The sequence below is a fragment of the Nanorana parkeri genome, unplaced genomic scaffold (genome assembly GCF_000935625.1).
Source record: "Nanorana parkeri isolate BGI_ZX_2015 unplaced genomic scaffold, ASM93562v1 scaffold768, whole genome shotgun sequence".
Lineage (NCBI taxonomy): Eukaryota > Metazoa > Chordata > Amphibia > Anura > Dicroglossidae > Nanorana > Nanorana parkeri.
The window spans coordinates 556,641-583,030 of NW_017307036.1; the positions used below are offsets into that span (position 1 = coordinate 556,641).

The 26,390-nt window shown below is 41.1% G+C and overlaps 1 protein-coding gene across 1 annotated transcript in view; it reads left to right on the forward strand.

Annotated features, from left to right (window-relative positions):
• STK24 (serine/threonine kinase 24) overlaps positions 1 to 24,194 on the forward strand; it is a 54,704-nt gene extending 30,510 nt beyond the window's left edge. Inside the window, exons 3-11 of the mRNA XM_018564648.1 lie at positions 834 to 890; positions 3,904 to 4,012; positions 4,098 to 4,255; positions 13,579 to 13,764; positions 14,414 to 14,556; positions 17,970 to 18,096; positions 19,228 to 19,296; positions 20,150 to 20,286; positions 23,495 to 24,194. Coding sequence (XP_018420150.1) covers positions 834 to 890; positions 3,904 to 4,012; positions 4,098 to 4,255; positions 13,579 to 13,764; positions 14,414 to 14,556; positions 17,970 to 18,096; positions 19,228 to 19,296; positions 20,150 to 20,286; positions 23,495 to 23,531 — 1,023 coding nt within the window. The 3' untranslated portion in view covers positions 23,532 to 24,194. The remainder of the gene's footprint in view (positions 1 to 833; positions 891 to 3,903; positions 4,013 to 4,097; positions 4,256 to 13,578; positions 13,765 to 14,413; positions 14,557 to 17,969; positions 18,097 to 19,227; positions 19,297 to 20,149; positions 20,287 to 23,494) is intronic.
• Positions 24,195 to 26,390: the final 2,196 nt, after the last annotated feature.

Sequence of the window (26,390 nt, forward strand, 5' to 3'; positions counted from 1 at the left end):
CCTGCTTTTTACAGGTGAAACATTTATGCTCACTTTATTTAGGTCACCTTAGCTGGCTCTTCTAAGCACAGAACAAAAGGCTTGATGTATTGTGTTTCCAGAGAAGCCAACTGCCACCCTCTCTCCGTGGCTCTTTTCTGTCCATAGCCCATGGTGCCTCTGCAATGTCCTTCATTCCATGTGAAGCTGCCTTTTCTTTGTGGGCCTGGTGGTTGACGGGTATGGAGTGCTCTGTTAAATTTGGATCTGTAAAGTGACACTAAACTCAGGAATTAAACCTTAAAAATGCCACCGCTCCTCCAAGCTCACTCCCGTGATGGACTATAGTCTCAATACAAATTAGTAAACTATACGTGAGTAAGCTCGGAGTGCTGGCTACTTTACAACACACACGGGCCATGGGGAACAAAAGTAGCCCCCCTCCAGAAGGAAGGACAGTGTCAGCACCAATTCAGAGATGATTTGAGGATCTACAGCCGAGTGATACACAAATAAGATACATTTTTGTTAATAGTTAAGGTACTTGAATGCATTTTTAAGATTTAACTCCTGAGTTTAGTGTCAATTTAAGTAAACATGCATGTCTTGCTAAGATGGTGACCCTTAAAAATGTCCTTTATGTATTTATACTTTTCTGCTGCTTGGGCAGCTCCTTTAAGCAGGGCAGTTTCTGAGACTTGTGTCACTGCAAAGAAATGAAAGATGAGCATGCTTAATCATGCAATTACTGTAGCATTCTAATTACATGAAATTAACGTCTATGAAATGTGGCATAAATTAAGACTGAAATAATGCATATTGCAGATGATATTAAATTTGGATTGTTTTTGTAGGACACCAAATTATGGATTATAATGGAATACCTCGGAGGAGGATCTGCTTTGGATCTGGTGTGTATAATTACATTTTATTACATTTTATTAAAAAAGATTACCATCTTTTTTAATTCAGTTCTTCTTAGAAGAATTATTTTCATCCTTTCAAAATGCAGGTTTCCTGCAGACTGTAACTATAGCTGATTATTTGAATTAACCACTTGATGACCGGGGGGGGGGGTCAAACCTCCTTCCAGTCCAGGCCATTTTTCAGTATTTAGCGCTGCGGTACTTTGACTGACATTTTTCCCGTCATGCAACGCTGTACTGAAATGAATATTATACCATTTTTTGGGGACAGATAGAGCTAGCTTTACATGGGTGGTATTTAATCACCACTGGGGTTTTTTTTTTTTTTTTTTACTGTATAAAGAAAAAAGTCCCGAAAATTAAAAAGAAAACTGTTTTCCCTACGTTATGTTATAAAACATTTATTACCCAATTTTTTGGGTAAAATATAAAAGACGAGGTCAGTTAAATAGACACCAAACATGTCAAGCCTTAAAAATGCACGCCCGCAAAATCATATAAAAACATACCCAAAATTGACCATAGGCGACATTTAAAAGCTTTTACCGCTTATCAGTTTAGTGTTAACAGTGATTGATGGTCCTAAAATTATTGTTTGCACTCCGAACTTTACACTTTTTGTTTTTTTTACACTTTATTGTTATCACATAGAGGCCCTCTGGTGTAATAGCACACATACAGTGACAGGTCCTTTTTATGGAGACATCAGGGGTCTTTTAGAGCCCTAATGTCACCTGGGGACCCCAAAGAAGCTGAAGTAGAGACCTGCTTCACCAGCTTCTCTCCAGCTTCTGTAGCCAGAGAATGACAGCTGAATGTGGAAGTGATGTAATATTCATCACTCCTGCATTCAGAGACCGCCGGGGAGATCAGAGGGAGATTGTGTACTGATTCCCCTCCGATCTCCGTTCACAGAGCTGCTGTGCTGGTCCCGTGGCACAGTGGAGCCCGGGATCGGTGACAACGGATGGGGGGCCCAAGGAGCAGCACAAAATACAAGTGATCGGAAGGCTCTATAGCCGTTGGCTGTTTACATACAAGCGTTCCATTGCTGATAGTTTCAAATGATGACAGTTCCCTGCTCGTGCACACCCGGGTAAAGGACGTTTTAAAATGCCCACCCGCATATAGGAAGCTCCCGTCCGGCCGTTTTGTATGCGTACGGCAAGTGGTTAAAGCAGAACTCTGGGTACAGTTACTCATAACCCTTGCAGCGGGGCTACCCCTGCACTGCAAGGATTAACTGCTTGCTTGTGCCTAGGAAGGAAAATAAAAAAAAAGTTATATTGACCTGATCCTTTCAGCTGGACGGCACTTAGAAAGGCAGACATACTTGAAATCCAGCCTTTGCAACAACTATGGCTCCTTCTATAGATGTTGTAGATACAAAGGGGCATCAGTGCAGTAGTAGCAGGTGAAAAAAAAGGAAAAAAGCCTAACTAAAACTAATGCAACTAATACAGCCAACTAATGTTTTTTTTGGTCTAGATGCACTTCAGGAAGGCCAGTACTCAGCCATTGTCTGGTCAGCTGAATGTCTTTCCTTAATGGCTTTGCTGCCCATACAAGAAGGCAAATGCATTTTTCTGATTTAATGTTCCATCTCCGATTAGTGTTTGCCTCTAATAGTTCACATTAGTTTGATCATTAACTCTCCTACAAGCATATTCTATGCATAAAACCAGTGGTGTGGAAGGATTGACTTAGTAATAAAAAAACAAAACTGTGAGCAGACTCCATAACTACGCACACCTTTGCTATCAATCTTGACTTTAGCTGTGCTTGTTTCTGTAAATTATTAGGCCGTAGTATCTTTCTGTGGGATAGCTTGATAGTAAATCCAATTTATTATACCTTTTCTAAGTTAACTTAGGCAAATAAGTAAATACTTGCCTTACCTGGAGTGAATGCTGCTTTACGCTTCCCACTCTCCTGAGCAGAGATCACATGACCAGGTACCTAGGCTTTTGGTTTAGGATGGGGTCAGGAGCAATGTGTTCTCGACAGACATAACTATTTTAGTTTTTCGGCTACCCATTAATAGTCCCTTTAACCCTTTCGCTGCCAAGCCCTCCGGAACATTTTTCAAATCAGCTGGCCAAGCCATTTTTGAAATGAAGAAAAAGTCACTCGCACTACAGCTTGATTTGCAGTCATTATTTATTGACCTCTGTAGTGTGACATCATAGCGACGTTTCGGAACCGCTTGGTCCCTTTTTCAGGCAAACAGTATTTCTTTAGGTCTCTAGAGTCAGGTTTGCTCTGTCAGGGTTAAAGGAAACTATTGTTTGGGACAAATGTTTTGGGAAAATGTAAAAAGTAAATACAGGGCAGATAACTGACACAGAACATTTTGTTTCAGCAGTAGCTGTTTTCTTTCATGATCTCTTATTGGAATTCAAAAAAACTTTGAGCAGGCATAGACGATTGGGGAGCAGGAGGGGGGAAGAGTCACCTGGATGGATGTGCAAATATGAAATATCTATATGCAGTATTTATACAAGTAACATAAATTAAAGGTGTCATGGCAAGGAAACAAATGTGAACTATCTGGGTGGTGTGTGTGTGTGCGTGTGTGTGTGTGTGTGTACGCAGCCTATTACATATGAAAGCATCACTAATTTTCAATTAAAAGCCCACTACTGGTAATTTTCCAGTATGTGCAGTTGTTTCTCTTTGATTGGACCCCTTCAAACAGTTCATGATAATAGACATGATGGGAATATCAAATAAATCTAAATATTTTAGAAATGTGATTAAATCATGGTGCACAACTTTAGAAAGCTGGGACTGTCAACTAAAACATGATGGAATTCCAAACTGTGTAAAATGTTGGCAACACATAGCTTCTTCATTGCTTGTTATATGGGTATTATAAATACATAAGCAGTAGTGTAGGAACAGCATTTTGCTCTTATGCTATTTCATGCCAAGAATATTTCCCAACCCCCCCCCCCACCAAATGATTGATTGATTTTTGTCTATTGTTCTATGTCAGCTGGAGCCTGGTCACCTAGATGAAACACAGATTGCCACAATATTAAGGGAAATACTAAAAGGACTTGATTATTTGCATTCAGAAAAGAAGATCCACAGAGACATTAAAGGTAAAAGCCTAGCTTTGGCATGACCAATATATAGTTTCAGGAAAAAAAAGTAATTTCATTACTTAGATGGTGTTTTATTTCTCAGCTGCCAACGTGTTACTGTCTGAAAATGGCGATGTTAAGCTGGCTGACTTTGGTGTCGCTGGGCAGCTTACAGATACACAGATTAAGAGAAATACTTTTGTGGGCACCCCTTTTTGGATGGCACCAGAGGTGATAAAGCAATCGGCGTACGACTTTAAGGTAAGGAAACAGCGTATCTGTCCTTTTTTCTTGTGCTTGATGTTAATTAAAGATCACAAGTCATGCTATGAATAATGAATCACTGTCTCTACACAATTAGCTTGTGTTCCATTTAAGGGCTGATCTGCTTGTGTTCTGAGGTAAAGACTTCATGAATAATGATGATGGGCAAACCTGTAGAACAACTTCTGTGTACACCACTGCTTTCTACCAAAAGCATTCAATACATTTCCTATCTGAATCCAGCACAGATTCCTTTCACAGTTCAAAATCAGGGTCCTTAACTCTTTATTGCATATTCTAACAAACAAATCAGAAAGCCAACTTTTGACATTTAGTTGAATATTAAGTGTGCAATCAAAAAAACATGGCATTAAGCTGTAAGCAAAAAAATATCTTGGCATTGCTTTTTTTTATCATAATTTATTTGTTGTAAAACTGTTTAACAGACACAGTACCAAAAAGTCAGACATCACATTAGAAAACAAAACCACATAAAAAAAAACCTGTAAAATCCAACTAAACCCAACATATTTAAAACAATACACATCCTCACCCATCCCATCTGCTCAGATAAATAAAGATCATATTCTCACCAGTTTGGTACCAAACCAGGGACCTAACGCCATTTCACCCAGATCTGTTAAATGCACCCTTATGCTGAAAAGTGATCTATTCTAATTTCCAAGTCTTGTTAACTATGTATATCCATTCACTGTCGGTGGATGTGGCGGCATCCACTTTTGGGCAATCAATTTTCTAGCAAGAAACAATGTTCTGTTATGCCCCAAATTCAAATTTACGCGGTTTCATCAAACTTCTAGATGCCCAAAAATGCATTTACTTGGATTACATTTAATGCTTGTTTTAAAAATTAAATTAATATGTTTAACAGCTTATTTCCAATATCGAAAACAATATCAACTGAGGACATCCAAATAAGAATAATAAAATCATCCTGGGACTGGACACATCTACTACAGTTAGAGCTTTCCAAAGACCTACACGTAGAAGGGAATAGGGGGTTCCTTATATGACCGAGTCAACCCCTGAGAGACTGATATTGAGACTGACCATTCCTTTTCTTCTGTATTCCCTATGTTCATCAGATTCATTAATTACAATGCTATGTAGATAGCACCTTTTTTTTTTTACGATCAGAGCACCACCTTCTCTGTTACTGAAATTACGCAGGGTATCATTGGCGTTATCTTGTCTTGAAAATGTATTGCATGATGTAATTGTAGATACTGATAGAAACATTGCTTAGGTATAGGTAAAATTAGTATATCCCCTTATCCATAGTTGATCTTTAACCACTTTATACTCTCTCCATCAATTGAAGAATATGGGGCTCCACCCTGGGTATAAAAGCATTCTTTGAAGCCTGTAACAGATCCGTCTGTCTTTCACACATGTATATAATCATTGATCTAGAGCAGGGGTGCCCACAAGGTCGATCGCGATCTACCACTGGTAGATCGCACTGTCCTTTCCTTCCGCCGCTTCTCTGGATCCCCGCTGCTCTCCCCAGCGGGGATCCGAGAAGAAGTGAAGGAACCGGCTGCGGGGGAGGACGGAGCCGCTGTCACGGAACTAATGAAGAGCGGTGAGGAGAGAGAGACGCTCGGCCAGGATCTGACAGCCGGCGCCTCTATCTCCCCTCACTGCTCGTCCGTTCTGTCACAGCGGCTCCGCCCCCCGCGGCTGAAGTGCTCTTTCACTTCTCGTCGGATCCCCCGCTGCCTCTGCCCGGGAGAGCAGGGGGATCCAGAGGAGAAGCTGAGCCCCCTTGTGCGTGGCCGAGCGGCAGAGGATGGGTACATGTCAGTAGTATGTACCAATCCTCTGTGCAGGACAAACACTGGAGCGATCGGCTGATCACTTCAGTGTTTGTAAATAACTGGGGACACATAGTACTATGTGTCCCCAGTTATAAATGAATGTACAGGATGTGATTTACATCACGTCCTGTTCATGCATAAGTTTCTCAATGGGGAGAAGCACTCTGTACAGAGGCTCCTCCCCATTCAGAAACTGCTTGATAGTAAATAGTTTCTGAATGAATGGGAAGCCTCTTGGCTTTCCATTCATTTAGAATAGAGGCTGCAGAAAAAGAGATTGAGGACTTTGTGTCCTCAATTTCTTTTTCTATTTTAAAAGGGAAATATCAGGGGGCTTTTTAGACCCCTAATATTTCCCCAAAGCCCCCCCAAGAGTAAAAAAAAAAATTACGAAAAAAAAAAAATAAAAAAAAATAATGAAAATAAAATAATAAATTAAAAAAACGTTTTTTTTCTTGCCTCAGGCGCAAAAGGAGCTGGCTACGGCTATGCTCCCGTGGTGCTCGTGCGGCTGAATGTGTCAGACACTGCAGATGGAAAGGTGCAGGACACCCCATGTGCAACGTCGGCCACACGAGCACCACGGGAGGACAGTACGCCGGGACCTGTAATGTACTGGAATGCACTGGAATGTAAGCCGGCCGACTGCCTGCGTTCAGGTGCGGGAGGGGGTGTGGAGCTGTATTGAAGTCAATGGCATCGCCCACATTGCGATCGCCCGCACTCGGAACACAGGCACATTAGTGCCTGCATTCCGGTCCAGTGCGATCTGCAAAAATAGTGCTCGCAGCATTTTTGCTGATCGCACTGGACTGGAACACAGGCACTAATGCAGGCGATCGCACTGTGGGCGAGGGGCCTGCCTGCGGAGCCTGGCTGCAGTGCCATTGACTTCAATGCACCGCCACGCCCCCTCCCGCCCCTGAATGCAGGTGTTTTTTCGTTGGTAGATCTCAATGAGCTCGTCATTTGAAAAGTAGATCTCCAGACGAAAAATAGTGGGCGCCCCTGATCTAGAGAATGAGACCTCTTACCCTAAGCCACAAAATGTTGCATCTGCGTGGCTAAATGGGGGTAGCAATACCGCCCTCATCAATTGGATGTAATGTTTCTCTACAAAATAGTGTTTTTCTTCCTTCATATAAGAGCTCTACATATACTATTAATAATTCCAAATACAGTCAGTCCCCGGGTTACGAACAAGATAGGGACTGTAGGTTTGTTCTTAAGTTGAATTTGTATGTAAGTTGGAACAGGTACTTTTTTTAGGTTTAACTCCAGCCAAAAAAACATCTTTTAGTTTTGGATAGCATAGGAAAGGGTTAACCCCCCTGTAACATTTGTATTGCTGTCCTCACAGGGGCTCTAATCCCACATCATACTAACCAAAACTAAAAAAGTAAAATGCAACTAGGACAGATGTTTGTACGATTTCCTGTAATGTACAGTACCAGACCTGGAAGAAGAGGCAGGCACTCCTCGTCTGCACATCTAACAACTTCCTGTAATGTACAGGGGGTATAGTACTACGAACGTCGGTGCGAACAAGGTAGCATTACAACTAGTGGAACAGTCTGGGACCTCCGTTTGTAAGTAGGAGTCGTATGTAACTCAGAAGTTTATAACACTGCCTGTATACTTTTTGCAAGCCACACCACTGAATTATGAAGTACATATAATAACCGAGGCATACGAATCATCTTTATAACCTGTATGTACCAGCTACACTAAAAATTAGCAAGAGGTGGATCCATGTTTAATGAAATGCATGTTTTAGGGTTAGCAGAGATTATAATCCCTAAAAGAAGTAATGACCGTAATGGAAGCAGTAGAGTTGGGTAAGGGGAGTATCAGCTCATCAACAGCACTGACTAACTCCAATTACTCCAATTTATTAATAATCCTGAAAGTACCCAGAAGTGTCCATTGTAGTTATAACATACCATGTTCTAAAGAGCAGTCTATATCACCTAAAAATAGATGAATATCTAGATGAATTGTCCTCCACAGAACCCCGTTTAAAAACATTAATATTCAAAGAACATCAAATCTTAATGGTTCAAAAGCTATTGTAATTAATAAAGGAGATAAAGGACACGCCAGATGAGGGCCATGTAATTTAAAATTAGAAGATAGACAGTTATTTGCTCTTCTTATACAGGGATCCGTATATATTGTACAGTATACCTATTTAATACATTTAGGGCAGAAATATAAATGAAATATTTTTACTCACCGCCCACAAATAAGGCTGTTCAGCACAATCGAAGGCCTTTGCTGCATCTAAAGATAATAATGCTCTAGTTACCGTATTATCTGGAGGGATTTGTAATTTTTAAAAAGTGTACCAGGACCATAGATTTATTAGGCATAAAACATGTCTGATTGCGGTATTTCATTTGATGTTTTACCGCTATCAAGCGATTTGGCAACATTTTAGCTATGAATCTAGATACATTGTATAGTTTGCCTGTTTCAATATAGTCACCAGTATCATTTCATACATAGAGGCCAGTAAACTGAGCTCAAAGGATGCATTAATAGTATCTAAAAAGATGTCAAAATAACTTTTTTTTGTAAGTCCTTTATACTTCTGTTGCAGAGACCACTGGTCCTAGGGGCCCTGTTATTGGAGTGCATCTCCAATGCTCTTTCCAGCTCCTCTGCTGTAAATGGAGCATCAAAGTAATTTATATCCTCCAGCTCCAAAACTGGTAGTGTTATCTGTTTTAAATAGTTACCTAGCGGTGATCTGAATACAGCTGTCAGGGCATATACATTACTATAAAATCAGGAGAATGTATCTGCAATTTCAGAAGAAGAAGAAAGTACTTTTTAATTGCCTCTATATATGCAGGAGTGCAGGGGCGTAACTAGAAATCACAGGGCCCCATAGCAAAATTTTGTATGGGGCCCTGTGATTTCTAGTTACACCCCTTGAAGAGCCCACATAGCTCACCTGAGGGTGACCCTGCAGAGCCCACCATAGACTCTCTATGGTGGGCTCTGCAGGGTCACCCTCAGGTGGGCTGGTCACACTCCTTACCTGTCCGCCTCTTCTTCCTCCGTCTTCCCTCCTCCTTTGCCGGGCCCGCTCCGTCCTCTGTCGCCGAGCATGTCTCCTCCTCCTTCACCGGCCCCGCCTCCTTCTCTGATCCTGACCCCCCGGGCCCCGCCTCCTCCTCCCCGCCACGTCCAGCCTCCACGAAAAACCCACAATTTTCTCTGAAATAACTTCAAGCTGACAAAAGCAATTGGCATCCATCATTGTTTATTCCATATTTAATTAAAATCAGAGTTTCATTTCATTTTTTATTTCAACAGCATATGTTAAATAATAACACAGATGAAAATAGAATGGACAAAAATTATGGGACACGGGCACATGAACTTTGGAGCCTTGGTTATCGAGCAGGTACACATACTGCTCAGAGGGCGCAATCGCAACAACTTCCTAATCAGTAGGGAAGCTTTCTGGGTCTACACATTAGACACTGTCAGCCCCATGGGCCTCAATACTACATTTTCTTTTTACCTGTTTTTTTTTTTTTAAATGACAGATGACACCTACACTCACATCCACCTTGGGTGCTGCCTATCACATTTTCTTAATTATCAGTTATTATTAGTGGGAGCATCTTCCCAGATATATAAGGAGTGAATGAAATTCCCCCAGCATCATTTCAATTATGCAATCTCTAGTGTTACTCCATCCCCATTCTGTCCCCTCCCCTTTCGCCCTGCATTGTTCTTTGTATTTTGTGTTCCTATTTGTTTATTCTTTGATCATCAGGTGTGTGACGGTGTGACTTGCACTTTCAGTGCGGCTTTTTAGCACCCCACCAGCTGCCTGGCAGCTTGACTTGCTCAGAGGCGTGACAGGTATCTAAAACGACCTCCTGGTGCATGTGCTCACATGGCCATACGTAGGCACTGAACACTTTGTCCAACCTTGCTTCAGTCAGCAGCTATCCAGTGAGCTCCCCATGCCTTCCGGGGTTGCACTAGCAATGGGGTATGCTCAGTCATGGCTCTATCATGGAGAATACTCTCCCCATGGGAATGCTTTCTCCACGACCTGACCAATATGACCGCTATGTTTCAACCTTTTCCTTCCTGGTTGACACGGAGTGGGATGCCCTGCAGGGACAGGATCCACATTAATTACGCTGTTCATTTTATTTTTGGCGAGATTATGACATCATAATGATGTCCGAAGGGGGTGTTTCACACTAGGTGTTGCTTGGTATATATTTGTCTTATTGTTGTACACATTGCTACTGTTTTGCCTTGAGGAAGGGACCATGCGTGGCCCCGAAACATTTGCTGTATGACCTACGTGGCACTATGTAAAAAATTACATTGGTTTTCTTTCATCTTCATATTGAATTCTGGGTGCCCTTTTTCTCTTTGTGGCTTGTAGTGTACTGCACTACCTGTTGCTGTCACTACATGCACCCTTATTGTTTAGTCAGAATGCTCTATGGAGTGCAGCTTTGGACAGTATTATCGGATGGTGCTATCAAACACTGATGTACCCCACCTTGGAATTCAGGTTGTATCACTTTTTGGAAGCTTTTCATAGCTCTTTTTTTTTACCATTGCCACTATCCTTCTCTTCAGTCTGGGGTAAATTTTCCTCTTACAGACACATTCAAAGGAAGGTTGGCTAAATTCTCATGGTCCTTAAACTTCTTAATATTTGTAACTGTAGTCACAGGAACATCAGACAGCTTGAAAATTGGTCTTATAACCTTTTACTTTTGACATACTGGTCTATAATTTTCTTTCTGATCTCCTCGGGTAATGCTTTGCTTTCTCTGGTCTTTGTTCATTGTGGTGCACATGATGATACCAACCACCAGGGTGACTGCTTTTCTCTATTTAAATAGGTTGGCATAACATGTGTGATACTAATTACAGAAAACATTTGTTCCATAAATTACTATGATACAATAATTTTTAAGCTACGGGTACAAACAATTCTTTGTTTCATATTTTCTTTGCTTTACTCTGACATACCAAAGGTATTCAAGTTTACATGAGACAATTACTTTTAATTTCATCACTTTTGAGGAGAATGAAATCCTTTTTTTTTATATGCTGTAAGTTTGCCAACAAATATGTCCATGACTTTATCATAGGCCACTCAGTCATGCGAAAAATTAAGTAAACGCCATGGAAATTGCTGAAAAGGCAAACATTAGATCTTCATTCAAACAGTGTCTACAGATAACGGTGATATATTTGAAGGAAAACACAAGACAAAATTGTCTTTCAATAATTTATTCTACAAAAATATCAATAGATGTAATGGTTTACTGTGGAAAAAGTAAGCACACTCTTCACATCAGAGGTTGGTATTGTCCCTTTTGGCAAAAAAGATTTATTCTAGGCATTTTGTATAACAACCACCAGTCTCTGCTTCTACATGCAAAATTCCTTCAGTTGCAAGATGTTTGTGGGTTTCATAAACTGCCCATTTCAAATCCCCCTACAAAATTCCAATGGAAATCACATCAGGCCGTTGACCTGGGCAGTTTATAATCATCTATTTCTTTTTTTTTTTTTTTGGAGCCATTTTTTGCTTTCCGAGTCTCTGCTAGTGAAATTCATCTTCTAAATTTGTTCTGGTGCCCATTGTCTCCAAGACTGAAAGGTCGAGGAAATTAAATATTATTACCTATTACTGAAAAAGGAATAGAGGCAGAATCTTCCAATGGGGACACATGTTCCGTTGCCAACTGTCTACAAGGGACTTGCCTCACTTTGGAGAGATATCCTCTTATTTCCTGTTGTGTCTACATGACTGCCAGTAAGGTAAATCTCACTAGTGGGACACAATTGGCAAAAAACCTTAGGGGTTTTAACCATTCGCTTCTTTGTCCAAAATATAAAAAATTGATTTAGATATACTTTAGGTCTAATTATAGGTACTGGATGCAGACGACTTGCAAGTTCCCATTTAAAAATCCTGGCATCACCCTCAAATCAGATACTCTACTACAGGGGCCGGCAGCCTTGGCCCTCCCGCTGTGCTGAAACCACAAATGCCATCATGCCTCTGGGAGTCATCCCGGTGGCTGTCAGGTTATTTCAATGCATCTTGGGACTTGTAGTTTCACAACAGCTAGAGTGCCAAGGTTGCTTACCCCTGCATCAAATACAGTCTAGAGCTGCAGCTAACGATTATTTTCAAAATCGATTAGTTAGCCGATTATTGAGTTCGATTAATCGGTAAAAAAATTAAATACATTTTAAAAAATGGCTCCAGTGATGGACTACTAGTCTGTATTGAGATTGCAGTCTATCACAGGAGCAAGCTTGGAGCGGTGGAATTAAATAAGAAAAAAAAAAGTGTGGTGTGCAATATAGTGAAATGAAAAGTGTAAAATTATATAGCAATGAATGCAGAATGGCACCGACTATAGAGGACTACAAATCCCAGCAATAGTACATTATGCAGCACAATACAGAATACCACCAGCTACAGAGGAGTACAACAAATCCCAGCAAAAAAATATTATACAGCGAAATGCAGAATACCACCAGCTATATAGGAATACAACAAATGCCAGCAATACATTATAGCTGGCAGTATTCTGCATTGCGCTGTATAATGTACTATTGCTGGGTTTTATAGTCCTCTATAGCTAGTGGTATTCGGTATTGCAGCTATAGAGGGATACAACAATTCTCAGCAATAGTACATTATACAGACAGAGTATAATGTACTATTGCTGGGATTTGTAGTCCTCTGTATAATATATAGCACAATGTGCCATCAGCTATAGAGGAATACAAATCCCAGCAATACATTATAGAGCACCATGTGGGGGGGAGGGCAGTGCAGGCTTACCTGAGCAATCTTCCAGCAACTTGCTTCTGAGATCGGGCCTGTCTATCGGCGATTGTCATCCCCTCACACCTGCTCCTCCTTACTTCTTATCCCCGCGTCTCTGTGCCGATCGTGGATGTGGGAGGGCGGTGAGCGTGAGGCGGGGAGGAGGTGCGGCGTGTGAATGCGGGCGGCTCTGGCAGCGGTGAGGTGGGGAGGAGGCAAGGCGCGCAACGTGTGTTGAGCCATGAACAGGGCCAACTAACCAGAAGCCGATTAATCGATGATTGGAAAAGTTGACAACTTTTTCAATAATCGATTGTGTCGATTAGTTGTTGCAGCCCTAATACAGTCTATTGGGTATGTATGTACTGACATTTTTTCTTATCAGGGATGTGTGGCTGACTCTCCACCTTGAAGTGTGTACAACATGCTTAATATCTGCAGATTTTTATATTTATATTAGTCTCTGCAGTTCTTTTGATTACCTTCACTGGAGCTCTGCTCTAGGCAGGTATATGTGGAAATTGGTGTAAATCAATTACCCTGTCTTAAAGAAGACCTGTTCCTTTGTGCCACTTAATGCAAACTCACAGCATAGCTCCTTGACCTGTTGGATTAACTCTTGTGTTTTGTTACAGGCTGATATTTGGTCACTGGGCATTACAGCTATTGAACTGGCTAAAGGAGAACCACCTCTTTCTGAAATGCATCCGATGAAAGTGTTGTTCCACATTCCCAAAAACAACCCTCCCACATTAGAAGGAAACTACAGTAAACTCCTGAAAGAATTTGTGGAGGCCTGTCTGAATAAAGAGCCAAGCTTTGTAAGTTTAAAATCTGTTTTATATTTGTGTAGTATGCATGGGTAATCACAGTGGACAGTCCAAGCCAGAGTATTCTCAAGTATTTTGTAAACTTTCCTCCTTTTTTTTTTTTCATGCTGGGAGATTTTTGGGGAAAGGGATAGTGCTCAGGATATCCACCCTGCTGATGTCAGTTCAAACTTCCATAGTAGCTAGTGGTACTATCCTGCACTGATTCTGTAATATAATGTTGGGGGGGGGAGAGAACAGCGGGGATTGAAAAGGACACAGGCAAATTCAACTAGTCGAATAATCAACTAATCGATAATGAGAATCGTTGACAACGATTCTTATAATTGATTTAACTGATTAGTTGTTACAGACCTATTTTGGCTGTGCAACATTGGGCAGGGCTACACAGTGAATAACTTGGGGGCAGGTATAAAGCTAAGTATTTCACTATGCCAGCTACACTCAGGCCATTTAGTTAATGGACAATGCCAAGAGTGAATTTGAATGCAACTACAGATCTAAAATGTTCAAAAACAACTTTTAAAATAACACTAACAGGTTTAAGCTTATATGAGGTTTTAGTAAGTGGGTTTACATTTACTTTAATGAAGAGTTCTGTATAATTATTATTTAATTCGTTTTCATCTATACGTTGCAGAGACCAACGGCAAAAGAACTTCTGAAACACAAATATATTTTGCGGAATGCCAAGAAAACATCATACTTAACAGACCTGATTGATCGGTATAAACGATGGAAGCTGGAGCAGGGTAATGAAAGTTCTGACTCTGACTCCGATGGGTAAGTTTATACCCCAGAACAAAACATTGGGGGCCACAAATCAATCCGTTACAAATACATCTCAGTGAGGGATGTGGAGCTTATATTGTAGATCTCTGTGCATGTCAGACTAATATTTTTATTGCCCGACAAGTAAGGATCTGCAGTGGTTAAGTAAATTAGGTCAAGCTTAAACTATATGTAAAACTACAGCAAACTCTGCTCACATTCCAGAATTGTCTTGCACTACGATTGGATCCCAGGTGCATGCAAACATACGCACCGTCACCCACAGCAATCCAATCCTGAAAAGGCCTCACTCCAAGGGTCTTCAACAATAAAAATCTCTATTTATGAAGCAAATACATACTGTTTATTAACTCCCCATATGCTCAACCTCATTTCACCATTCCGGCTTACTCATACATCAGTCTTTAGTGAATCCATGCTGGATATCATTTATGATCTTGTTTTCTAGTACACACTCTTTGCATGTGGTCCTTTTTCAAACCTTCAAGTATCTTCCCTATTATAGAAGTGAAACATACAGGCCTAAAGTTACTAGCTAATAACTTTGATCCCTTTTTAAATGTAGGCACCTGGCGCCAACCCTTTGGTATCAAGCTGGTCATTAAGCTCTTGCCGTCCGCCCGTAGTAAAAAAACGGACGGACGGCACTGCTATCTACAAATTAAAAACAGTGCTTTCAGAATAACAACTCAATTCTTTGAGGACACTTGTTGTGCATGGATTGGAATCAGACAGGCACATACTGTAGGTTTTCATATGGATAAAGATTGCTAAGAGAGCAGAACATGTAGCAGAGTTCTTTGAGCCGCTACTATAAAGTTCTCATATTCTTTTCTATTTCTGATCACACACAATATACCTTCTTATAAACCAAATTACCAAATTTACAGTTCTCATGCTCTGGTGGCTTACTGTGTCTGGTAAGATTACATTGCTTTACATTTTATGTTAAACGTTCATTAGGGGATACAGGATTAGAAGGATTCAGAGACAACTGCGTTAAACTGTTGCCTACAGGAGATGGGACTCTTCCCACATCTTTCTTTACTGTTTTTGCTAGCGTACTAGAAGAATGAACATCTTATCTGTCAGAATGTTTATATGCATACCCTTTTCACTTTTTAATCAAGTTCTTTTTTTTTTTTTTAACAATTTTTTTGTTTACTGCAGGGCCAAGAGTGCTCTTTTATGCAGTTTTTCCACATAGGCTGATCTTCGGCATAGCCTTGTAGCTAGACCCTGCAATGATGAAGATGCAAGGCAGGCCTGTAATGTGACTTTAGGCACTAGGCTCTGCTTGGGGAGCTATCCGCACACCTGGTGTACTGTGTTATCTAACTGGAGAATGCTTTAAAGGTCTGGGTCCCGTCTGCTTAGTCAATATGCCCACCTGTGGGGGCAAAGATTGTCTGGAATGGACTTTGTTCCCCATGTCCTGCATTGGCACTCTCCATTTCTAACACTGCGTTTGTGGCTGCCAGGTGCTAGAGTTCTAGGCTTGATGGTTGCCACCTTCGTGGCAGTTCTGTATGCCCAGTTCCACTCCAGATTTATGCAACTAATGATTCTCTGCACAATCGCATGCACCTGAAGCCTAGGACCAGGTTATCCTTTGCCTGGTGGCTCTGGAGGAACCAGGAGTCTCACAGCTCAAAAAGAAGCCGACCAGATTCTGGCCTGGGTGGAACCTCATGTTCCAGCCCTGTCTGCCATGCATGTTCCAGACATGGAAAATTGGCAGTTAGACTTCCTCAATCATCAATATCTTGACTGAGGAATGTTTTTTTACCTCCTGGAGGTGTTTTATCAACACCTCTGTCAGGGGGGAGAGCAGGATGTGGACCTCCTCCAGATTTAGAAAGTAACTGAGCAAGACTTTCTCCAGGTCCAGGAATCCTCTAGCCATATCAGTGGATGCTCTAGTGAGTCCATGAGATCAGCTTAACCTGATCTACGCATTTTCTCCTCTGAAGCTCCCCCCTCATTTGCTTTGCAAAATCAACATTTCACTCCAAACTGACCAATGTGGATGCAGTACTCAGGCTCCTGGTAGACTCTCCGTGTGCTCTCCCAGATCATCCGCCTCTTTTGCCCAAAAGACTAGTTTACTACCCTGCTTCACGGTTGCTGGCTTTAACGGCATGGCTGTTGAATCCCAGATACTGAAACATAGGGCCTGTCTGATTCTTTTATTCCTACGCTCCTAAAAGCTAGTAAATCCACCTCTCACAAGGTTTATCATAGCACTTGGAAACAGTTCTTTGCATTGGTGTGACGCAAGGAAATTCCATTCCAGGAAATACTCTGTGGGACACATCTTGGCCTTTCTCCAGCCTGGTCTGGATCAACATTTGGGCTTTCAAAGGTCAAATTTCATCTCCTTATTTTTTTTTTTTAAGGACCGCTTACCTTTCATTCCTTGGTGAAATCTTAGTACAGGCGTGTGCTCACACATTTCTCACTGTATGTCTACCTAGGACCTCAACATAGTTCTGTCTGCTATTCAAAAGCTGTGCTTTAAACCTTTCAAAGATATTCATCTGTCTACTCACATTTACAAGGTTGCCTTCCTCCTTGCCATCACCTTGGCGAGAAGAGTTTGAGTTATTGGCCTTGTCTTGCAAAGAGACAAGGTTGTCTTGTGGCTTAGGGCATTTTCTCCCTAATGTAGTTTCTTAATTTAACCCTAATCAGCACATTGTACCATCTTTATGTCCTGCTCCAGTACACCCCAAGGAGGTTTGCCTCCATTGTTTGGAGGGATCACCTGCCTCTCAATACACCATTTCTAAGTGGCTTAGGCAACTCCGGATTCAAGCCTATAGGCTTAAGGATAAAAGGCTCTACATTTTCCTGTACAAGTCACTAGATCAGTAAGTGCATATTGGGCTCTTAAGCAGTTTCTCAGGTTTGCAAGGCTGCCACCTGGTCTACTGTTCCTAAGTTCGCTTATTTTTCCAAGGTGGATGTTCAGGCCTCCTCTGTTCCCAGCTTAGGACATAAGGTCCTTCAGGCAGTTCTGCGAGCTTCCACTTTCCCCAGTGTTAACATGTTGTTTTATTTGTGGGTCTATTTAATGTTTTGTTGCTGTAGCCCACCCTTCAGCCTGCTTTGGAATCCTCCAGGTATCTCAGAATCCTTCTGACCCTGTGTCCCTTAATGAACCATTATATTTATAATCCATTCTCAGTACTTCTTTTCCACAAAACTGAAGCATGATGAGAGTGAAAGGGGTCATACCTGGCTGACTAAGTGCGTTGTTTGCCAGTGTCCTATCTCCCTTAGGCAACAGTTTAACCCAGTTGTATCACAATCCTTCTGACGTTGTGTCCTGTAATGAATTCTTAAAAGAAAGGATCTCATCGTAAGTAAAACAAAATTTATTTTTTTTATTTCATACAAAGGAACAGTGATGAGGAGCAGTCAAGCGAACCTGATAGTGTTAAGAAGTGGATATTTACAATACAAGAAACTGATCTGAAGAAAATGAAGGATGAAGCCATGCGACTTGAAAACCCGGATACACATGAAGTGAGGGAATTCAATTTTACAAATGCATATTTATCTTGTTTGTACTTTAGAGGAGGGTGGGAAGAACCAGAAAGGAAAAAAAAACAATCTGCTCCATTGACAATCATCCAAGAGTAATAAACTGGGGCTGCTTTTTGTCACCCATAGATATATGGTTATTTCCCATTATGGTCGAGATTGTGATAATATTATGTCCGTGGGTACATTTATACATACAAAGAGGGAGGCTAAATCTTCCCTTTCATGTTGTTTTATTTCCGGTCTTCTATAGGTAGTGAATGTCAGTGAATTGTACATATTGTTTTCTTTAACTCCTTCCTGCCCATAATATGTATATTACCGTTCCCCAGCACGAGCTATCACTGACAGCTGGGCTCCTCACTGACAATTGGAACCAATTAGTCGTTCCTGAACATGTGATCACTGTGCCATCAGTGACATAGTGATCGAATGCAGTGTTCATCTGCAGGGGGGGGGAAGCCTGCAGATGAACACTGCCATTTCCAGGTTACAGTGTCATCTACAGTGACATCTGTTTATTTGTCAGATATTTAATGACCATATTTTTTTTTTAAAAAGGTATTAAATATTTTTGCACATTTTCCAGCCTTTAGGGTCCATTCAAACCATGCCCCAGTGTGCTGTAATGGATTCAATAATCCTACAAAAATAACTGGATTGTCAGTACACCTCTATGCACACTAACATAGGTCCTATATTTTTTCAGAACAGGGCAATACACAGAACATACAGTATGCATCTGTGTGTTGCAGTGCCCTATAATGTACATGCATCGCAGCGCACTATAGTTGTGCGTTAGGGTGCAGTTAATTTTGCATTCTAATATCCCACAATGTACATCTACAGTGCCTTACCATAAGGTAATGTGCATTATAATAGGTTAAAGCACACCTTCACTAAAACAATCCTCCCCAAGGCCACATAGTACACACATGTATGGTCCACTGTCCCTCCTACAAACTGATCTGATCATTCATTTCTTGCAGAGACCGTCTGTAATGTAATAAGTCTTTTTATTACATGAGACTGATCTATTACACTAAAAACCAATGTTCACTGGACTGCTACACACCAGCATTAATATTTGTTCTCTTTTTATTTGTATGAAAGGTGAAAGATATTCAGAAAAGGCCGCAATCACAGTGCTTGTCTACAATTATGACACCTTTATTTGATGAGGTATGTAATCTCAATGCTGATTTTCTATTATTGGTACATTTCTTGTTTTCTCCTTTGTTGGATTAGAAAAACTCACCACAGCAGCTCTGCCTGTACATTCTGCTCACAGAGCTGTTTGTTTATCTGAAACTAAAGACATGTATAGTCCTGGAAAAGTGAAGCTGCCGCTATGTCCGGCCAGATAATGGTGATTATGCCACTGGGAGCTGGGTTTATGATCTTTAGAGGCTCTAGTTCAGTCTGTATATGACAGATCTGAACTGTATGATTGTAGAAGCCCAGCAAACATATGTAGATAGAAAATCAGATGTCTGCACCTTGTCCTTTTAAGTAACAGAAGGCATGGATGGATATTTGGGTTCCATGTAGGTCGTTGCCCATATCAGTAAAGTCTGATAATGTAAAGAGCGTCTTAACTCTAATTATACAAAATTCTGATTACTGGGTAACCTATCTCTAAACTGTATAAAATAGCTTATTATAAGTACAGTCCTATTTACACCACTGTTACTCTGAGATGTTATATTCACCCACAGTACTGTATCTGTGGAAATAGATTAAAGTCTCACTACCCTTCCAGGCTTTCTACAAATATTTCTCAGTTGCACTGCCTAAATGTCCTTTATTTTTATGATATCTTGGCCTGTGCTTTGCCCATGCATGCCTCCCTGCCCTGTAGCATATATTTACCTTCCACCCCCCTTGAGCATAGCACAGATTTGCTTTAATTCCATCTACACACATGTATCTTTTCCAGAAAGGTAAGAGAAAGATGTGTGGTCTTCTGACATTTTACCCTATAGCTATTTGATTTGGTGTGTAATAACTTTCTTGTGTTTTTGTTTTCTTGTAGTTAAAAGAGAGGAGTCAAGCATCCGGTGGCAATGTAGGGTCCATAGAGGAACTATATGGAGCAATTTACTTAGCAGAAGAGGCCTGTCCAGGCATCTCTGACTCAATGGTGGCAGAGCTTCTCATGCGACTTCAGAGGTAAAAATATACATGATCATAACTGTATGGAGCAACTTGGCAGAAGAGTCTGGGAGCTTTTAAGATTCAGTGGGACTATAGGGGGCGATTTTCAAGATGAACTAACTCTCAGGCTTTAGTCTGCTGACAAAGGTTATAAAAAACTTAGCAGCGTTAGCCTTTATGCACACAGCTGTAAGATGCAGATGTAATATCAAGTTGAGTAATAGAAGTGAAAGAGGACTGCAGTTGACATTCAGGTTAGCACATGGTGAGCTAAGTGCTCATCTCTATTATTGCTTTGGGTGTCAAATAGCTTTTTTATGCTGCTGGGACACACAGGGACTGAATGCTTCCTCTTATCTAGCCGTTAAAGAAGACCTGGCCACAAAAACATTAATGTAGAAGCTGTGTGTGGCGCCCTTTGTAAGCTTATAAAGCCTCGTTCTAGGTTGGGCTCACTATATGTGGCGTCATTTTGGTACACACATGCAGACCTGGCTCAGCCTCCCCTGCCTACTGCTCACTCGCACCTGCACCAGTGATCCTTTGGGACATTTCTTCTCGACTCTCTGCTCTGTCCTATGAGGCGTAAACCCCTCCTGCCCTGCAATGTATTCTAAGTTCCTGTAGGCTAGTTTTCTTACACCTATACCATGGCAGATCATAGGCGCAAGGGAGGTGGCCCTGGCAGTCCTCCTGTCTCACGTACAGTTCACGTTCAACTCTAAGGGTATCTGCAGTGTTTTGCCTGATGGTCCTGGCAATGTAAGTCCTGACTGCCCCCAGCCAGACTTACTGCCCTCCTCAGGGACTTCTTTAAAACCTTCTAGGGTGGCTCACTTCTCTTGTTTGTTGAGGGAGGAATTTTTTACTACAATGTAAGAATGTTCGGGTCAGTTTTCGGCCTTGTTGGAATCTTTGGCCTGCACAGGCCACAAGATGGCCCCCTCTATCTCTCCCCCCCAGCCTCTGTCTCTAATAGCAGCTGCTGTTTCCTATTCGGATATGGAGGATGATGCTTTGTCTGGTTCTGAGGACTCGGCCCTTGAGAAACCCAATATATTTCCAATGCTTAGACACCACTTTGCACGTGCCTTGACTTGGAGCAGTCTGCTTTGACCTTGCCAAAGGTCACCAGTCTGGACCCTCTAAAAATGCCTCTGCCTGCTATAACCTTCCCTGTGCTCTTGCTTTTGCAGCCTGTTTTGTACAGTGACTGGCCTCAGCCCTAGAAGTTCTTCACTCCTAAACCTTTTGCTCAGCAATAACCCTTTGAGGATAGTTTGCTACAAAAACGTGGCCTGTCCCTGTTGAGAACTCAGCTATTTCCTGTCTGACAAAGACCTTTTAAGTAATATTAAAGTTCAAATGTTTTTAAGCTACTTTATATGCTAGTTAAATCACATACAATGGATGCTGCACCTGTGCTGGTCAATATATTCATAAATGCATAACATATAATCATAGGGCAGGTGTCCTCACTAGTTCAACTTTTATATATCAAAGAAGAAATAGTCATTGGACACCACATAAGAGTAACTCCTTCTAAAACTTACATTTTTTATAGAAAAATGTAGGGCTGCAACAACTAATCGACATAATCGATTATAATCGATTATTGAAAAAGTTGTCAACTTTTTCAATAATCGATTAATAAACATTATTACAACACTTATCCTCCCCAAACCCCATGTTTTCGTCAGGTTTCCAAGTCTAGGGCCAAGCAGGGAACCCAGTTCTGCCATAAGCCTCTCCTTGCAGTGAGGGGGCACCCTACTTGCAAAAGTGGGGGGGACAACCTCTTTTGGCCTTTGCAGCTATCTAGCCCCAGGACATATCAGACACATTGGGTCTGGAACATGTATGTTCCACAGTGACTCAATGGGATCTTAACCTGGTTCTGTTGACTTCTCATAAACTACCTTTTGAACCTATTAGGGTATTCTTCTGTCTATTTTTACTGGCAAAGTTGCTTTTCTCAGTGGCATCACTTCTACGAGTTTCTGTGTCGGTGGCCTTAGCCTATAAAGATCCCTTTCTTGTGCTACACAAGGACAAGGTTGTTTTGAGATACAGGGCCCTTTTCTCCCTAAGGTTGGTTCTTCCTTTTACCTTAATAAAGATATTGGTCTACCATTTCTTTGTCCTGCTCCTAAATATCCTTCATCGTCTCGATGTGCATTCTGTTAAAGTTTATCTTTCAGCTAAAGCTCTTTTTTTTGGTCTTTTTGTCATGCCTGAAGGTCCTCCAAGAGGACAGCCTGCTAGGTGTTTTTTTTCATTCACGCTTATGACCTCCGTAGCAAAACAGGAATGTTGTCTTGCCTGTAAAATGAATGTAATGACTGGGTTCCTCCCCTCTGTCCTTATGATCCACTCCTGTTATTGCTTGCTAAGGCATGCTGCGAGTGGAAAAGTATATACTGGGCTGTCCTTATAGCTTTGCTATTGTCCAAGTCTCCTGAACGTTGCAATATAACTCATTGTTTCAGAATCTGATGTCCTGTAATGTACTCCAAGAAATGCATTTTACAGATACGACAAAATCCTATTATTTTAGATATTTGTACTGGGACATCAGTCACTAAGCAATCTTTGCTTCAGAAAGGCCAACATGATATTGAAATGGTGTTGTTTTGGAGATTAGTATAGCACGGAGTATTTTTCATACAGGATTTCTTCTTTAATGTTTTTTATTTTATGGCACAATTCTCATACTTAGTGTTTTGGCCATTATCTGATTGTTTAAGGCAGGGGTGGGGAACCTCTGGCCCCCCAGCTGTGGTGAAACTACAAATCCCATGAGGCATCGCAAGATTCTCACAGGCATGACTCCCGGAGACAGATGCATCATGGGAGTTGTAGTTTCACCACAGCTGGAGGTTCCCCAGCCCTGTCTAAGGGTACAGTCAGACATACCTGCATGCTAAAATGCTCAATTTTAGCAGGCGGGCTTGGTGTCAATTCTGTGGTGGTGGAGGCAGTTCCTTGCGTTGTAACAATGCAAGGCATGTTTTTTTTGTTTTTTTTTAAATGACATTTAATTCTAACGTTCACAGCAGAGCTGATACCAGGTAACCTCAGGGCGGATGACCCGTTGCGAATAGACACCAGTCACTGCACATAGTGTGAACGAACCCTTTAAAATTGGGTAATAGCTCTGATTTAGTAAAGAACTGCAATTTCCCAATGGGAGGTATGGTAACTGTTCTGTATCTCGTTTCAGATACTCCATTAATGGAGCAGACTCATCACCACATTGAAGACTTCATTCTTCCAGCCGGACCGTACCTTCTTTCTCTGCATCAAGCTTTCTGCTCTTCATGTGAAGTCAAAGGAAAAAGGACATAGCTTTAATTCTATCCGGTGACTCGAGGCAGAACACCTCTTATGAAAAGTTCTAGTTTTATGATTTAATTTTGTATTCAAATGCAGACACCAACACAAGTCAAGCAGTACTGTGATGAGGCAGAAGAAGATATTGTGAATCCTCAGGTATCTTGCTCTAAGCAGTCAGCTCTTCTGGGAAGGAAAATAAAAGCTGCACTGGATCGTGTGTACAGAATTGTATATAGCATCATTTTTACTGAATATCTTTCAGCATGCCCAAGGCGTACCCTGTGTGCAAGCAGGAGAATGCATCTGTACATAATGTTATTGAAGTATTTAAAAGGCCAGACTGAAGTTTTACCCTTTTTATTCATGTAAATTTGAAATTGCTTGGAGGGTACATTTATTTTCTACTTCCAATCTTTTACTTTCACAGAGAAATGATACGCGGAGCTAAATTGACATATTTTACAATGTAAAATTGATTATTGGTATTTAGAATCGTTTTACGTAACTTTGTATCTATATTAGAAAAAGCTGTGAAGCTGGGTACTGTTTAGCTGAATTGCCAGATTTTTTTTATTCCATCTATGACTGCAACTGCTTGTATTCAGAACCTTTGGGAATGACTATGCTCCACTAACAAACTGGTGACATCACGAAATTCAGAAAAGTAGTCTTCGTTGTGTAGAGACAAGTGGGGTTCATATACAAAGCGAGTCTGTGTTGCTACCATCAGGTTCCATCCATCATTTTTGTAGCAAAGGTTAGAAAATTAGCAATGTGACTTAAAACACGTCATTGTATCTGAAACTTTGTCACCATGAGGACATCTTCCAGCTCACCCTGTACAATCACAGGTGTGCGCCTACCCAGATGTCAGAAGTACATGCTTGGTAGTGGGAACCAAGAAAAGGTTAGGTGGCCACTTATAGCAGTTCTGATTGGTGCACTAATTGTTCTATAAAATGATACTGGTATGTAGTGAAGTCTAATATCCTCCCAGCTGTCTTATTCTATGAATACACATAGAAGAAGACAAATAAACAAAACAAACAAAATTCCATTTGCATTATTAAGACATTCAATATTACCTTCTTTTGGCATTCCACAACTGCACCGAACGAGTAATGTAAAATTGGGGCCGACCTGTTCATCTCAGCAGTGGATACATTAGGCTGATGCACAAAGTCACGTATGAAGCCATATAGGAGCCCGATTACTCTTCATATCCTTAACCACAATATAGCACCTGGCTGCATATTTAATATGGACATTTAAGTGCCATTTAGGATATTCATGATTCTGGTGGGTGACATGACAAATGGCTCTCCGTATTTTATAAAGTGAAATGATCGGTTCAGCCTTGATTGTAGTTTCACTTGAAAACCATTGGAATGAATATATCATGTGTTGGGAGTATGCTTAACATGTTATACAGAAGCTCCACCTATTCTGCAAAAAGTGTTTCATAGTGCTGAGACAGACAAGGGTATGTTATGTAAGTTATTGCTCATTAGGGTCCTGGGAGTTCTTTGTGAATGGAGCGCTTTCAGCAAGGGTAGTGTCACAGACTTGTCACGTTGAGCTGCATAAGTGTAAACAAAGAAGACTGATAACTTGTACAAGGTTACATTTTGTCTAACTATTCTTGTCTGTGTTGGAGGATGATAATTGATCTTTAATTTGTTTTGCTGGATCATGCCCAGGGTCTATTCTTCAAGCTTGTGTTCTCTGGTAAATGTAAAGTACAGTAGCCCCCAGCAGTCTAAACCAAAAGTATGGTTGCTATGGATTCATGTACTTTACATGTGACCTCACTTTACACTGCCTTATCAGAGAAGCCCGTTTGGCATATTCCTGATTCAGTATTTTCCAAGCCTGTTCTTGGCACAAAGAACTCTTCCTAGGTACAGTGCATTTCCTGTACAAATATTCTAAATTAGCCCTTTCTACCAGGTTATATTAGTTGTTAAACAATGCCAATGCTTTGTCTGTTGCTGTCCATCAACAGCTGGGGGCCCACTTCTCTACACTTTGACAGCAGCTGTCGACATCCCCCATCACAGACCTTCAGAATACATGCTCGTTTATATATTGCTGCTTAGGAGCACCATGTTATCTCTTAGTGACCGACTTTAGTCCAGGCAAAATGTCCTTTCCCCTCCTCAAACGACCACAAAGTTCTAAGACCGTGTAAGACTCACCAATCAAGGTACTCTACAGGCATTAGAGAACGTTCTCTGACTCTAGCTCTATGGTTTTATAGGGCAATATTCATGTTTGTAGACCCCTTCACAACCTCATTCAGACAATTGACCAGAATAGATTTGCATTTAAAACAGGCAGCCCTCCAATAACCATAAACATGCACGTCCATCTGATGCACACTTGCATGTTGGCAGGATAATCTATCTAGATCATTTGGCCAGATTCTGCTGCACAGCTAGCCACCATCTAATGTCTGCAGGCAGGATAAAGAGCAGTGACGGGCAGAGTTTTATGACAAAAGTGTTTATACAACAGGGCATTGTGAGGTGATCACTGTAGCAACCATCAACTAGAAGTTCATGTGCTTAGCTCCCAGCATTTTAAGTCTAGGATTACAGAAGCAGTTTATGTCATGCGGCTGGGAGATTTATTCATTTGTTGACCATTATTACCAGCATTTGGGACTGCCAAGTAATGGTTAAATCTCTTAGTGGCAGGGATGTCCTATGTTGCTCTAGCATTATGGTGTCCATGTGTACACTTTCTGACAGGTGCTCTTGCTCCATGGAGAGTGTATACAA